The sequence below is a fragment of the Artemia franciscana genome, chromosome 13, assembly GCF_032884065.1.
Source record: "Artemia franciscana chromosome 13, ASM3288406v1, whole genome shotgun sequence".
Classification (NCBI taxonomy): Eukaryota; Metazoa; Arthropoda; class Branchiopoda; order Anostraca; family Artemiidae; genus Artemia; species Artemia franciscana.
In genome coordinates this window covers 907261-920416 of record NC_088875.1, presented here as the reverse complement: position 1 = coordinate 920416, position 13156 = coordinate 907261, and the positions used below count along the sequence as shown (strand labels likewise).

At 36.0% G+C, this 13156-nt stretch overlaps 1 protein-coding gene across 4 annotated transcripts in view; it reads left to right on the top strand.

Moving 5' to 3' along the window:
* Positions 1–13156, top strand: part of LOC136034357 (katanin p80 WD40 repeat-containing subunit B1-like) — a 202235-nt gene that overhangs the window by 132264 nt on the left and 56815 nt on the right. For all 4 annotated transcript variants that reach the window (XM_065715489.1, XM_065715488.1, XM_065715491.1 and 1 more), the window contains 2 exons: positions 4686–4883; positions 12955–13137. In XM_065715489.1, the coding sequence (XP_065571561.1) occupies positions 4686–4883; positions 12955–13137 (381 nt within the window). The remainder of the gene's footprint in view (positions 1–4685; positions 4884–12954; positions 13138–13156) is intronic.

Genomic DNA, 13156 nt, shown 5'->3' with positions numbered 1-13156 from the left:
CGCTTAAAGATCGATCGGTCTGATCCTATCCCAAGCCTTAAAACACTTATTTGAATGCACATCATAAAGAAAAATTTACCTTTGAATTTGATGCAAAATATCGTTTTTTGCAGTTTTTCCTCCTTCCTCCATCTGTACTAGAAGAATCTTTAACTCTTGCTGACAGCCCCCCCCCCCTCAAAAGAAAAACTACATTTGGGGCTCTAGAGTGGAAGCTGTAGATGATATTTTTCTTGAATATGCCTACTACTTGAGACAGGACGAAAATAATATTTCGAAACCTATACATGGAGTAGGCTTAGAGCCCAAGTAGTGGGGACTGAAAACGGGTAACTTAGAGTAAACATTGGTAAGGGTAGTTGAGTATGTTGATACAAATTTATTTTACGAGGTAGGCTTAAGTTCGAAAAAGAACATGTGAATTTGGAAAAGCAAGATATAATCGTCAAAATTTTGAGATGCGTGGAAGGGGGCTCACTGCTGGATTCTTGCCTGGTTGAGTGAAAACTATGTAGTTCTCAAGTTTGGAATTCACCCTAAAACGCCGAGTTTAGTAAAATTGTTTGTCTCTATTTAGCAGGCTCCATTCAATACAGGAATTATTTGTTTATTCCTCTATTGCCTTAAATCTCGGTTTTATCCCATTGTCTTTTTTTTAATTTTTTGTTTCCTTAGATAATCATCCATTCTACATCCGAGGAAAGAGAACAGTCTCTGAGGAATATTAAGATGAACGAACTTGTTAATGTCATGAGATGATTTTTTTTTTGTCTGAATTAGTCTTTCGTGAAATACTTTTTTCAAATAAGAAATGATCTCGTTCTTTATGCTGAGACTTAAAAAAACATGTCTAGATTTTTTCCTCATAAGTCGATTGTCGTGTTATATTTTGTTTTGGCTGTTTGACAAAGAGAAAATTAACCTTGTATTTTACTTAAAAAAAGAATTTCCCAAGTGAAAGTAAAGAGTGACAAACATAAATATGAATGTACAGCAGCATGCTAGTATAGGCTCTGAAACTGAGAGACTAAGTATATAGCTTTTTGACAGTTCTGGACCGATTGATTGTTGCTGGGTAATATTTCACCCCTACCCGGGTCAACATTTTGTTTTGCGGCAAAAATGAGAGAAGAAAGCACTTCTCTGCTGCTAGTTGATCACTCTTGTCTTCTTCTTGTTATTGTTTGGATTATTGTGGAGATGCTTTCGCATAGTCTCATCATTGAAATCAATTTTTTGACTCTGCAGCGGGTTGCTGCAGCTGAACTCTGGGTCTCATACAACCAAGCAGAGATTAATCCCACCATAATACCACGTAATGAGGCACTATGTCTTTGAATTCCGTGTTTTAATTAGCCCTCTCCTGATTTGCTACGACCCCGATTCGATGCGATCACCTCTGAAAAAAAAAGTATCCATGACTATCCTTCTTTGATAAAGTGCGGAATTCCATGTTTTCGCACACAGGAACTCAAATCTTCTGATACAGGGCTCTTGGACATGCTGAATCTGGCAATATTAATTTCGTCTGGATTGCCATCCTTTTTTGGGTGTGTTTGCCTCCTTTTTCTAAAGCTATACCAACTTTATTATGGTAATAACTCATGATGAGTAACTTTGAAACATTGTTTTGAATCATCGTCAACAGCAGGTTCATCTGATAACGTACTGTTACCAAAATTTAGTTTTTTTATAATTTCGGTTTGTCTTGGTGTTGGTTGCTCTTTACTTACAGTTAGCGACCACGAACTCTTTGACCTATCGTAAAGTTTGTATTGCAAAGAAAGTTAAATAAGTTCTAACTTAAGTAATCCAAATCTTTCTTTCCTATATATACTTCGATGGAAAGACTAATCAGTCAACGCCTTCTACATCAAAATTGTAAACAAGCCAGTTACGTGGTTTTATCCACATCTAAGTCTCAGTTTATCTCATGATGCCCACCATGTTTACAAGACTTATATGAGCTTTTCTTAGGTACGAACGAGCTATCTTTTCCACAGGGGTGGATTTGTAATTGTTCCCGGACCAGCTTTAAAAGAGTGACTAGAAAAGCTTAAGGAAGTAGACGTTTCAACAAAACAATGACCATTTGTTCTTTTTGATGCTTCCGAACTATCCAAACTTGCTTCCAAATATTGCCGGTGTTTTTATTGGTGACGTCATGGGTTCGAGGCGTTTCTGACATTGCGTTTCTAACGTTTCTAACGTTCGGATCATAGTTTTAAAAATTGCAGTTAATTTTGGGTTATATTCAGTAGTTTATTCTCGGATTTTTTTTATGGCAAAATTTTTAGCTCCTTTTTTTTACTAAATTTGGTTAGCGAATTTATTGATGTGCCCTGTTACTACAATGCATTTTCTTAACCGAATTACTGATTTTGAAAAGTACAATCGCCACTATGTTGTACGTTCTGCCATTCCTAATGGGTTTCGTATCTCTTTACCTGTCTCTCCCTCTTTTGGTAAGATTCTCTACAAAATTAACAAGGAAATTGGTCTTTCTGCCGTTCGTTAGGGGGCCAGGACCAACAAATCTGTCTCACTATACTAAGCTTGGCCTGGAGGGGGCTTTGTCATTTAGAATACCTACTCAAGGAGGAATGGAAGTAGGGGCTTGGTACGTTTCTCCAAAATCCATTTCCACCCAAGGTAAAGATCTACCTTTAAACTCAGGTCATCTGGTGTTTATTTATCTTCACTGTGCATCTGGCTCTCGTGCTAATATGGTCCGGTTCAAACTATATTGGATTCTTCAACATTTGGACTACCATATTATTTCTTTTGAATATCGTGGCTACGCTGATAGTTCCACTGTAGATGTCACAGAAGATACCGTTGTAACGGATGCTCACTTCGTCGTCCGTTTTGTTGAAGAAAGGAAAGGCAATGCGCCGTTGTTCATCTGGGGACATTCCCTTGGCACCGGTGTTGGGACTCGTTTAGCTGCAGAATTGTGCCAGGATATGAGATGCCCCACGGGTCTCGTACTAGCATCTACTTTTAATAGTCTGTCAGAGGCAGTTCGACACCATCCACTATTACTTTTGTATGGTTATATGCCCTTCTTTGAACATATTTTTCTCCGTGGAATTCACGATGCAGGTATAATATTTAACAGTGAAGCCCACATTGTTCTGGTAACATCATCCATTCTGATCTTGCATGCAGAGGACGATTTCGTAATCCCCTTTCAGTTAGGGAAAACTTTGAAACTCCCCAACTTTTGAAACTTTGAAGCCTTTAAGAACCTGGAACTTGTATTGCCATCTATTGATGAATGTGATACCTGCTCACACTTGTCAGCCAAAATTACAGTGAAGCCCACATTGTTCTGGTAACATGCAGAGGACTATTTCGTAATCCCCTTTCAGTTAGGGAAAAGGCTATCTGAACATTCGTGTCTAAACAAAGCAGACCCTGGCCTTTTGAAGTCAGCACTTGATTGCAAGGATGCACTTGATTGCAAGGATGATTGAACTTAATTGATGGCCTGCAATTGATTGCAAGGATGCACTTGATTGCAAGGATGATTGAACTTGATTGATGGCCTTTTGAAGTCTGCACTTTATTTCAGAAATTTAAAAAAAATCAATTTCAAGTTGTTTGAAGCTGGTAGTAAATGCAGTCATAATAAAATTTGCGCAGCTCCTGAATTCACTGAAATTGTTAAAAATTTTGTTAATTTTGCTGTAGGCCAAAACGTTCAGTAATATGGTAGGCCTAGGCCTATTGTGCAAGCTTCATTAATCAACTTCTCTGGCAACTAAAATCCGTATCGGTCTATCAGGTGAAATACAATTATATTTATGCAAGATCAGCTTGAACCCTCCTGTTGTACTACAGTTAATTGATGTTCTGCTTGGTAATGCAGCCCCTGGATCGATCCACGCTGCAGCAGCTGTGGGCAATGGGTTTGCTGCTTGTCCCTATAAAAAAGAAGAATCGGCATCTGAAACGGCGACTCGACGCCCTATGTGCCAGCAAAGGCTCTGAAGGATCTTTACCTTTATTTGCTTGAAGTTGACATGAAACCTTAAACGCTTCTTGAAAGCTTATGTTAATAAAAATACATCCGCTGACACCTATTTGTATAAAGTTAAAAAAAAAAACTGGTAAATCTATACTCTTATTATTTAAATTCGACAATAACATTTAAAAAAACTAGCTGTCGTTATTTTCCCCCTAGAAAAATCCCCCCTCTTCTTCATAGATATTTTCTACCTATAGAATTGGCAATTTTTTGGAATTCTCATGCCTACCATTAATCTTGTGGAATTGAATATTTATTGGAATATAATTTGAATAGCAGGTAATGCTATATAGACACAATTGTGTAATGTTATATAACGGATGCATGAAGCATATTAAGTATTTCTCATTGTGCATAGAGTCAGTTGGTTTAATTACAATTGTGGCCAATTTTATGCATAGTTTTCATAAGTCTATTCAGTTCTCTGTCACTCCTTTGGGATTGGGTTGAAATTTTCTGGAATAGTTTTGTTTAGGGGAGGGAAGAGGTTAAAGAGGACTTAAAATGTTGCTTCGATAGAGGGGTATAAATATTTGTTCTTCAATCCTCATGAATTTGTTTTATTTTTCTTTCTTTACGCCTGTTTTTCTATAGATATAAAGCTACAGCTAATTGTTTTTTATTTTATTTTTACCAGATATTTCTTTTATAGACTCAAAGCCGTCCACCCTCCAGTTTAAGTCTCTCAGTGGAGACATCATCCCTAAGAGGGATGCCTGGCATTCGGCACAATATAGGTTTGAATTCGCCATTGTCTCCTATTGAACCTTTCCGAAATGCCAATAACTTTGATTATATTTCCCCGTCCGCAGACCGACCAACTGGACTGAATATGCTTGATTTTGTACCGGTAATATTCTTTTTTAATATATTTATTTTGTTTTATTATGATTGTACCTTACTTTATCTTATTGTTCTTCTACTTGTTTAGATTGTTATCGAGACGGTTTCACATGATCTCATCTCCGGAATCAAATTCTAGACCCTGTGTCGAGATGCTGTAGGTGAGACCGAACTCCGATTACGTATTACCAAGCAGCGACCAATCCCACTGCGCCACCACCGGACAAATAAGTATTACATTTAAGGTGGTATGGAAGCTTAAAAGCATCAGCACCGACTGACCGTCGCAAAGACAAAGGGCCAGTTAGTGAATTCTCCCAGGGGACTAGCCATCATCGAGAGCTGTCGAGAATTTGTAGTTTGAAATCTCACTGAAAGACAGTGAGATTAATGTTGTCACCACAACACTGGTGACAAGGTGTCACCACAAGGAACTTCCGAAACTGCAAAATTACTAAAATGATAGTTCTTTTTTGCTGATTTTTCACGCTTTCTAGAAGGTAAGCTAGAACATTTTTTGGGACTGCCCTTTCCTGAACATTAAAAAGAAAATTCTGCTCCGTTTCATCGAAAAAACTAAATTTACACTTTCTGATGATGCGAGTAACATTAAAACTTAATATCTCTATCTCCATCACAAAACGCGAGAAGTTAAATAGTTTTTCTAGAATTTCGGGAAAAGTAGTTGTTGGTTTTATTTCCGTGGTGTTTAACCGGATCTCTTATCCAAGATGTAAAAGTTATGGCGAGCCCGCTCAATAAGTTCTAAAAAGTTTGTAATGGACGAGATAGAGCGATCATTTAAGGTAGCACATCCCCTTAATAAAAAGAGAAATTTCTTCCCTGTAAAAGGCAGGGTCGAACCACGGTCCCCAAAATCACTAGGTATGGCTTTTTCCGCTGCGCTGTCGCAAGAATTATTTAGTGCCGCATTTGCTTAGTTCTAATCTTTATTTTCTTTAGCTATTTTGCAACCATCCTCTTTCAACTTGCAGCCATCTTGTGTTTTAATTCCTACCTTCTTTAGCGTTTTCTGGCCATCTCCTTTCCAATTTCTTTCACATTTTGACCATACACTTTTTTACTCTCCCCCCCCCCATCTTCTTTCTTGCAAGAATGGTTAAGTGGTGTTCGGAATGAATTAGCGGTCAAAGTGAAATTAAATAGAATTGACTTTATTTGAAAATTTTCGATCCGACGCCACGGGAGCACTTGGTGGCAGAAGGAGGGATGGGGTTGCCACCGATTGGTTTCATTACCAAGAAAGATTTGATTGCAGGGTTTGCCATAGAATAAGTCCTGTCCTCACTTTTTATGATCATCCGGTTTATTTAGTGAGTGGAGGACAAAAAGAAACTGTGTATGGGGGAAGGTCCTTCCTTGCCAATTTTATGTGCAAAGATTCTAAAAATCTTTTAAAGATTCACAAAAAAATATTTATGTTCGTGCTGACTATGATATTAGTAGTTACAATTGGAACACTTTGTCCCAATCACGATTGGTCTCCCCTGTCTCCTTTAAATTGAATATACTTCTGCAAATTCGAGCTGTGGTTTATGACTCAAGACAGGAATTTTTCTCAATTTCGAATAAATAAAAGTTGAAAGATACGAACTCTGTTTTGGGAATAACCATTGTTTCTTTCGGAAAAATTTGTATTTGGGAGAATTCGGCTTTCATCCAAGAGGTAGTTTTTCGCGTATGCACCCCCTTGAGAAGGTTACAAAAGGCAAAAAGGGAGCCCTATTTTCGCTGGTGCCGCTCCAAACATTAGTTCTCCATCCACCCCTGGTAAGATCAGATTTATTACTGAATAACGGCTATCACAAGCCCAAATGGGCCGATTTTCGCACTTTGGCGCCAATAAAACAAAGAAGAACCAAAAACAAACAATGACGAAAAAATTATAAAAGGGTCAATAAATAGAAGTCTACAAAACAATTAAAACTCAAAGTTAAAAGGTCAATGCCGAACAGCAAAAATGTCAAAGCGAAGAAAAACTCGTAAAATTAAAAAGGGAATAAAATAATTAAAATAAAAACAATTTAGTTATGCGACCAAAAAATATGCTCTCTTTTCCTTAAGGGCCACTAGATTGGCTCTCCGAAGAAGGGTAATATAAGGCACTTCATCCCATTAAAGATAATTCCTTGGCACCTTTTTTGGACTGCCTCTATTCTGTCCGACAATTCAATGGAGATGCCAGGATGCCAAACTGGACAGGCGTACTCAGGGTTGGGTGTACAAATGAGAGGAAAATCCTCAAACAATGCGATTTAGGACATTTAAATTTTTTAAGCAGTTTAAGAAGGAAAAATGCAGCATTTGCACGTTTTAAAATATCATTAATATGGCAATCCCATTTAAGTCGCTTGAGATGGTAACACCCAGTAATTTCATAGTGGTGACAGACATTTCAGGAAGGATTGGACAGGAGAAAGAAGGGGGATTCTTAAGGAAATTGAGAGTTAAAATCGTTGACTTTAAGAATTGACTTTAATATCATTAGTAACAGCTTTGTCTGATATTGATTCCAAGATGTCCATTGCGCTACTTTTTAAATGATTGAAACATATCCCTAAGACAGTCAGATCCTAAACAAATTATCTTCTATCCGGGAAATCGACACCAAAGTTATTTATCATTGCAAGAAATAAAATTGGGCCTAAGAGGGTTCCCTGGGGCACGCCATTATAGGTTGCGAGGGGATCAGAATACACATTTAGGTATTTGACTACTTGTGTTCTATTAGAAAGGAAAGACGCCATTATTCTAATTAAATAGGGGTCAACTTGAAAGTCGTTGGACAGTTTTTCTACCAATGTATTGTGGTTGATTAAATCAAAAGCTTTTTTGCAATTCAATTGCTGTAATATTAAGCCAGGTATTCGGTTTTTCAAGCGTGTTACATATTGTATCCATTAGTTGAACAAGATAGTAGAGCGCAAGTTTCTGAATTGTATTTGATCAACGTTTGGGATTATCTTTACTTTCAACCGTTTAGCTACCATTCAACCTTTCTTTTTTTACGGGAGTAATAAAACCTAGTTTCCAGCGGTTTAGGAACTTACCAGTAGAGGTGATTTCATTTTTTCTGTTATTCATTATTCTTCTTTTCATTTCTGTTGTACGAAACTAGAATGGGAGAAAGAATTGCACTTGTGCTAGTGCAAATTTTTTCGTTTCTTTTATATGCGTAACTTTGCACAATCCTTTTACATATACCACTGAGGTCCAAGATTTGAAACTTACAGTTTTTTCCTTTTTTCCACAGTTTTTACAGTTTTTTTCCTTGGTTTGAATAACGAGGAAAATCTATTGTCTTGAACAACAAGAAAATTTGCTTGAACTACGATATTCTGCATGTACGGCATCTTTTTTTCTTTTTTTCTTCTCTTTCTCCTCAGCTAGGAGGGGACTGGAGTATCATAAAGAACTGTTTAATGGCTCATTTTAAATGGAAATTGATGCATTTACAAACCTTCCGTAATTAACAAAAATAATTTGTAAAATATAATAAATTTTTACGAAAAACTACATTTTTGTTCAGCACTGTATTAGCAAATTATCTTGCATACGAACATCAAAATAAGATTTTTCAAACAGTTCGTGGTAACGAACTGTAGTAAGGAGCGACCCGGCTCAATAGTAATCAAAACTCTAAAAAATGGAATTTTGATATCAATAGCTACATCAAAAGAATTGCATTATAATGCTAATTTTAAATATATAAGTTTCATTAAGTTTAGTCTTACCCATCAAAAGTTACGAGCCTGAGAAAATTTGCGTTATTTTAGAAAATAGGGGGAAACACCCCCTAAAAGTCATAGAATCTTAACGAAAATCAGACCATCAGATTCAGCGTATCAGAGAACCCTACTGTAGAAGTTTCAAGCTCCTATCTACAAAAATGTGGAATTTTGTATTTTCACGGATGCGTTTTTTTTTTTTTTTTTTTTTTTTTTTCAAAGGGTAATCGTATCGACCCAGTTGTCATAGAATGTTGCGAGAGGGCTCATTCTAACGGAAATGAAAAGTGCTAGTGCCCTTTTTAAGTGACCAAAAAATTGGAGGGCACCTAGGCCCCCTCCCACGCTAATTATTTTCCCAAAGTCAACGGATCAAAATTCTGAGATAGCCGTTTTATTCAGCGTAGTCGAAAAACCTTATAACTATGTCTTTGGGGACGACTTACTCCCCCACAGTCCCCGTGGGAAGGGCTACAAGTTACAAACTTTGACCAGTGCTTACATATAGTAATGGTTATTGAGAAGTGTGCAGGCGTTTTCAGTAGGTTTTTTGGTTGGGGGGAGGGGTTGAGAATAGTGGGATAGGCTGGGGGAACTTTCCATCGAAGAATTTGTCATGGTGGAAGAAAATTTCCATGAAGGGAGCGCAGGATTTACTAGCATTATTAAAAAAAAAATGAAAAAATAAATATGAAAAAGTTTTTTTCAGCTGGAAGTAAAGAGCAGCATTAAAACTTAAAACGAACAGAAATTATTACCCATATGAGGGGCTCACCTCCTCCTAATACCCCGCTCTTTACGCTAAAGTATTTTTAGTAATTTCAACTATTTATTCTACGGCTTTTGTGATTCAGGGGTCATTCTTAATGAATTGGGACAAAATTTAAGCTTTAGTGTAAAGAGCGAGGTACTGACGAGGGGGCGAACCCCCTCATATATGTAATAAAAACATGAGAATACAAAACTTCTTTACGTAAGCTAATTTATAAGTTACGTATATCTTTTACTAAAAAAAAGGTTCATAAGAAATTAAAAGTTTTAGTTGCCTTTATCTTAATTAACCAAAAAATCGTAGGGCAACTAGGCTTCATTCCCCGCTCTTTTTTCTCAAAATCATTCGATCAAAATTATGAGAAAGCCATTTAGCAAAAAAAAAAAAAAAAAAATGCAAATTTCGTTTTAATTATTCCTTTGCGGAGAGCCAAAATCAAAACATACATTGATTGAAAAACGTTCAGAAATTAAATTAAAAAAACAAGTTTTTTTAACTGAAAGTAAGGAGCAAAATTAAAACTTAAAACGAACAGAAATTACTCCGTATATGAAAGGGGCTTTTCCTCACCAACGCCCCGCTCTTTACGCTAAGGTTTCTTACTGTTTTAAAAACAGAGTTAAGAGAAAGAGTCAAACTTTAGCGTAAAGAGCGGGGCGTTGGTGAGGAAAAGCTCCTTTCATATACGGAGTAATTTCTGTTCGTTTTAAGTTTTAATTTTGCTCCTTACTTTCAGTTAAAAAAACTTGTTTTTTTTTTTAATTTAATAACGCTATAAGAAGCAAGTAGATATAGCTGTATAAAATGCAGTAATTTTCTTGGGCTTTTAACAAAAAATCTGATTTGTTAATTGAAACTAGAATAATTCCTGACAAATTTTAAGTAAAATAATTTTGTTTCATCTCTCAGTTCAAAGTTATATCTATTCAGAGATTAATTTTTCGTCCGAAGATGTCCATTTAAAAAAAAATATGCACATCCTTTTCCATGGTGCCTAAAAGGATTAGGACTTCTGAAAAACATTTCCCCCTGAAATATGGAAATTTAATTAGGATAGAAAGTTTAAATCCTTCCCTTTGGTTCCGCAGCTATTAAGAACTCGTATCACGTTTTCGCTGTCCAACTCGGCGAATTAGTTCTTTACATACCTAGAAATTAAATTATAACCTCCTTTGAAATGGTCTCGAGCCTCCAAAAAAATTTTTATTTTGCTTCTCAATAGATTTTTATTCAGGTCAAAATGCATTATGAGACACGTGTGCGAGAATTTTGTTTTCTTTTTGGATAGGGGCAATAATAAAAAACAATTTTATTTTGGAATCTCAATTAAAAGAGCCCCTGCACTAGAGAAAATTTGGGATTTTTTGGTACAGTAAAACTCGAGGCGAACTGAAAATATTCCGTATAGAAGGGGGGGATTACTCCTCCTCAATACCTCGCTCTTCACGCTAAAGTTTTTCAGTACTTTCAAAAAAAGCTTCTTATTGTAATTAAACGGTGTTTGTGTTTCACGAGTCGCTCGTGAATTGGGACAAAAAGTCAAACTTTAACGTAAAGAGTGAATTATTGATGAGGGGGCGATCCCCTCACCCCAAAAAGGAATACTTTTCTTTGAGACTCCCTTGAATTTTTGGGGATGTTTGTGCCCTTTTTCGAAAATCATGCAAATATTCTCAGGCACATTGCTTTCGAGGGGCATTGCATAAAAAGTCAATTCTTTTGCTGTATCTATAGATATCAAAATTCAGTTTCTAAGAGTGTTGGTTACTATTGAACCTATTCGCTCCTTACTTACAGTTCGTTACCACAAACTTTTTGGTTGCTAGCTCAACATACTTGTCCTCTCGTTATGTTAGCCCAAAAAATAAACCTTAAACGAGACAACAGTGACACAATCCTTTTTCGAATCCGTCTCATCGGAAGTAAATCCAAAGAGCTCAAGTTAGATCAGCAGACTGTAAATATCCCTATCAGGGATAATAGGGGATATCAGGGATAATCAGGGATATTGGGGAAAAAATTGACTGCAAAATACTAAACAAAGTAGGGAGTAACAGAAAAGATTCGGAGCAATAGTTAAATTTATTCATGATTTGGCATGATTCATGGCAGAAGGAAGAATAAATTAAAGGGTAGGATTAAGGCGTCTTATAAAATTAAATTGGTTTGCTTTAGAGTGAGTGCTCCATTTATTTGAGAATCAAAAGAATGAACTTAGATTTCTGTAATAATTAAATTTAAAAAACAAGTTTTTTTTTTAACTGCAAGTAAGGCGTGACATTAAAACTTAAAACGAATAGAAATTACTCCGTATATGAAAGGGGTTGTCCCCTTCGCAACGCCTCGCTCTTTACGCTAAAGTTCTTTTTTTATTGTTTTAAAAAGTAGAGTTGTGACAGAGTCAAACTTAAGCGTAAAGAGCGAGGCGTTGCGGAGGGGACAACCTCTTTTTTATTGTTTAAAAAGTAGAGTTGTGACAGAGTCAAACTTTAGCGTAAAGAGCGAGGCGTTGTGGAGGGGATTAAGACTAAACGTCATGAAACTTATATATATAAAATCAGCATTAAAATGTAATTCTTTTGATGTAACTATTGGTAAAAAAATTCCGTTTTTTAGGGTTTTGGTTACCGTTGAGCCGGGTCGCTCCTTACTGCAGTTCGTTACCACGAACTGTTTGATATAGGACAGTCGAAAATAACAACAATAAGGAAAAACACAGTTTTCGAATAATTTTCATTGTCCCGAGGCCAAAGAGAGGTCACTTACATTGTTAAAGGAAGGTGGCGCATGCGTGCTAAAACTACTTTGCTTGGGCACTGAAAAAATCCCGTAAGCATCTGACAAGGGTTTCTAATTCCCCGAGAAATAGAAAATTCCGATCAGTAAATATAACCACAATCATATCAAAACTGAAGATGCGCCTATAATGAAAACATTGGCCTGATACCTGACACAATTTTAGGGGAGGAGACTATGGAGCTTATTTTAAATAGAACTAAGAAACACATTCTGACGATACTGTTATCAGGCACGTACGCAGGAATTTTTCGAGGGGGTGGCTGCGTAAAAAAGTCGAGATCGGAATTTTCTCCTGCGATTGTCCATGACTCAACTATATAATATATATATATATATATATATATATATATATATATATATATATATATATATATATATATATATATATATATATATATATATATATATATATATATATATATATATATATATATATATATATATATATATATATATATATATATATATATATATATATATGGCAGAATTTTTGAAATTACTGACTAAATGATGCAGAGGAAGACTTTAGCTTGATTTTATCATACAAAAACACGTTTTGTTTAGTCCATGTTAATTTAACAAAGTAACAATAATAATAATAAAAGAATAAAAAAAGTCAATATAAAACTAGCAGCGAATTCTTGCTAGATATAACGAATTCAGATAAAATTGTTCGATTTCTTTATTTTTACACATTCAACTTCCTTGTGAAATTAATGTGATGGTTTTAAATCAACTTCTCGCTCTCGCTCTTTCAGCGTCGAATAATAGATGGTTTGGACATATCAAGTCTTTCACTTAGTTGTGATTCTCCTGATCCTTGTGAAGAGGAAGCAATAGAAAGCATCGACAGGGGCTTTCATCCCGTACAAACCTCACTTGGCTCCAGGTTAAACAGTCTTCAGGCCGTCCAAACATTTTGGTCATCCAGAGATATTAAGGTTATTTCTCTCTCTCTCT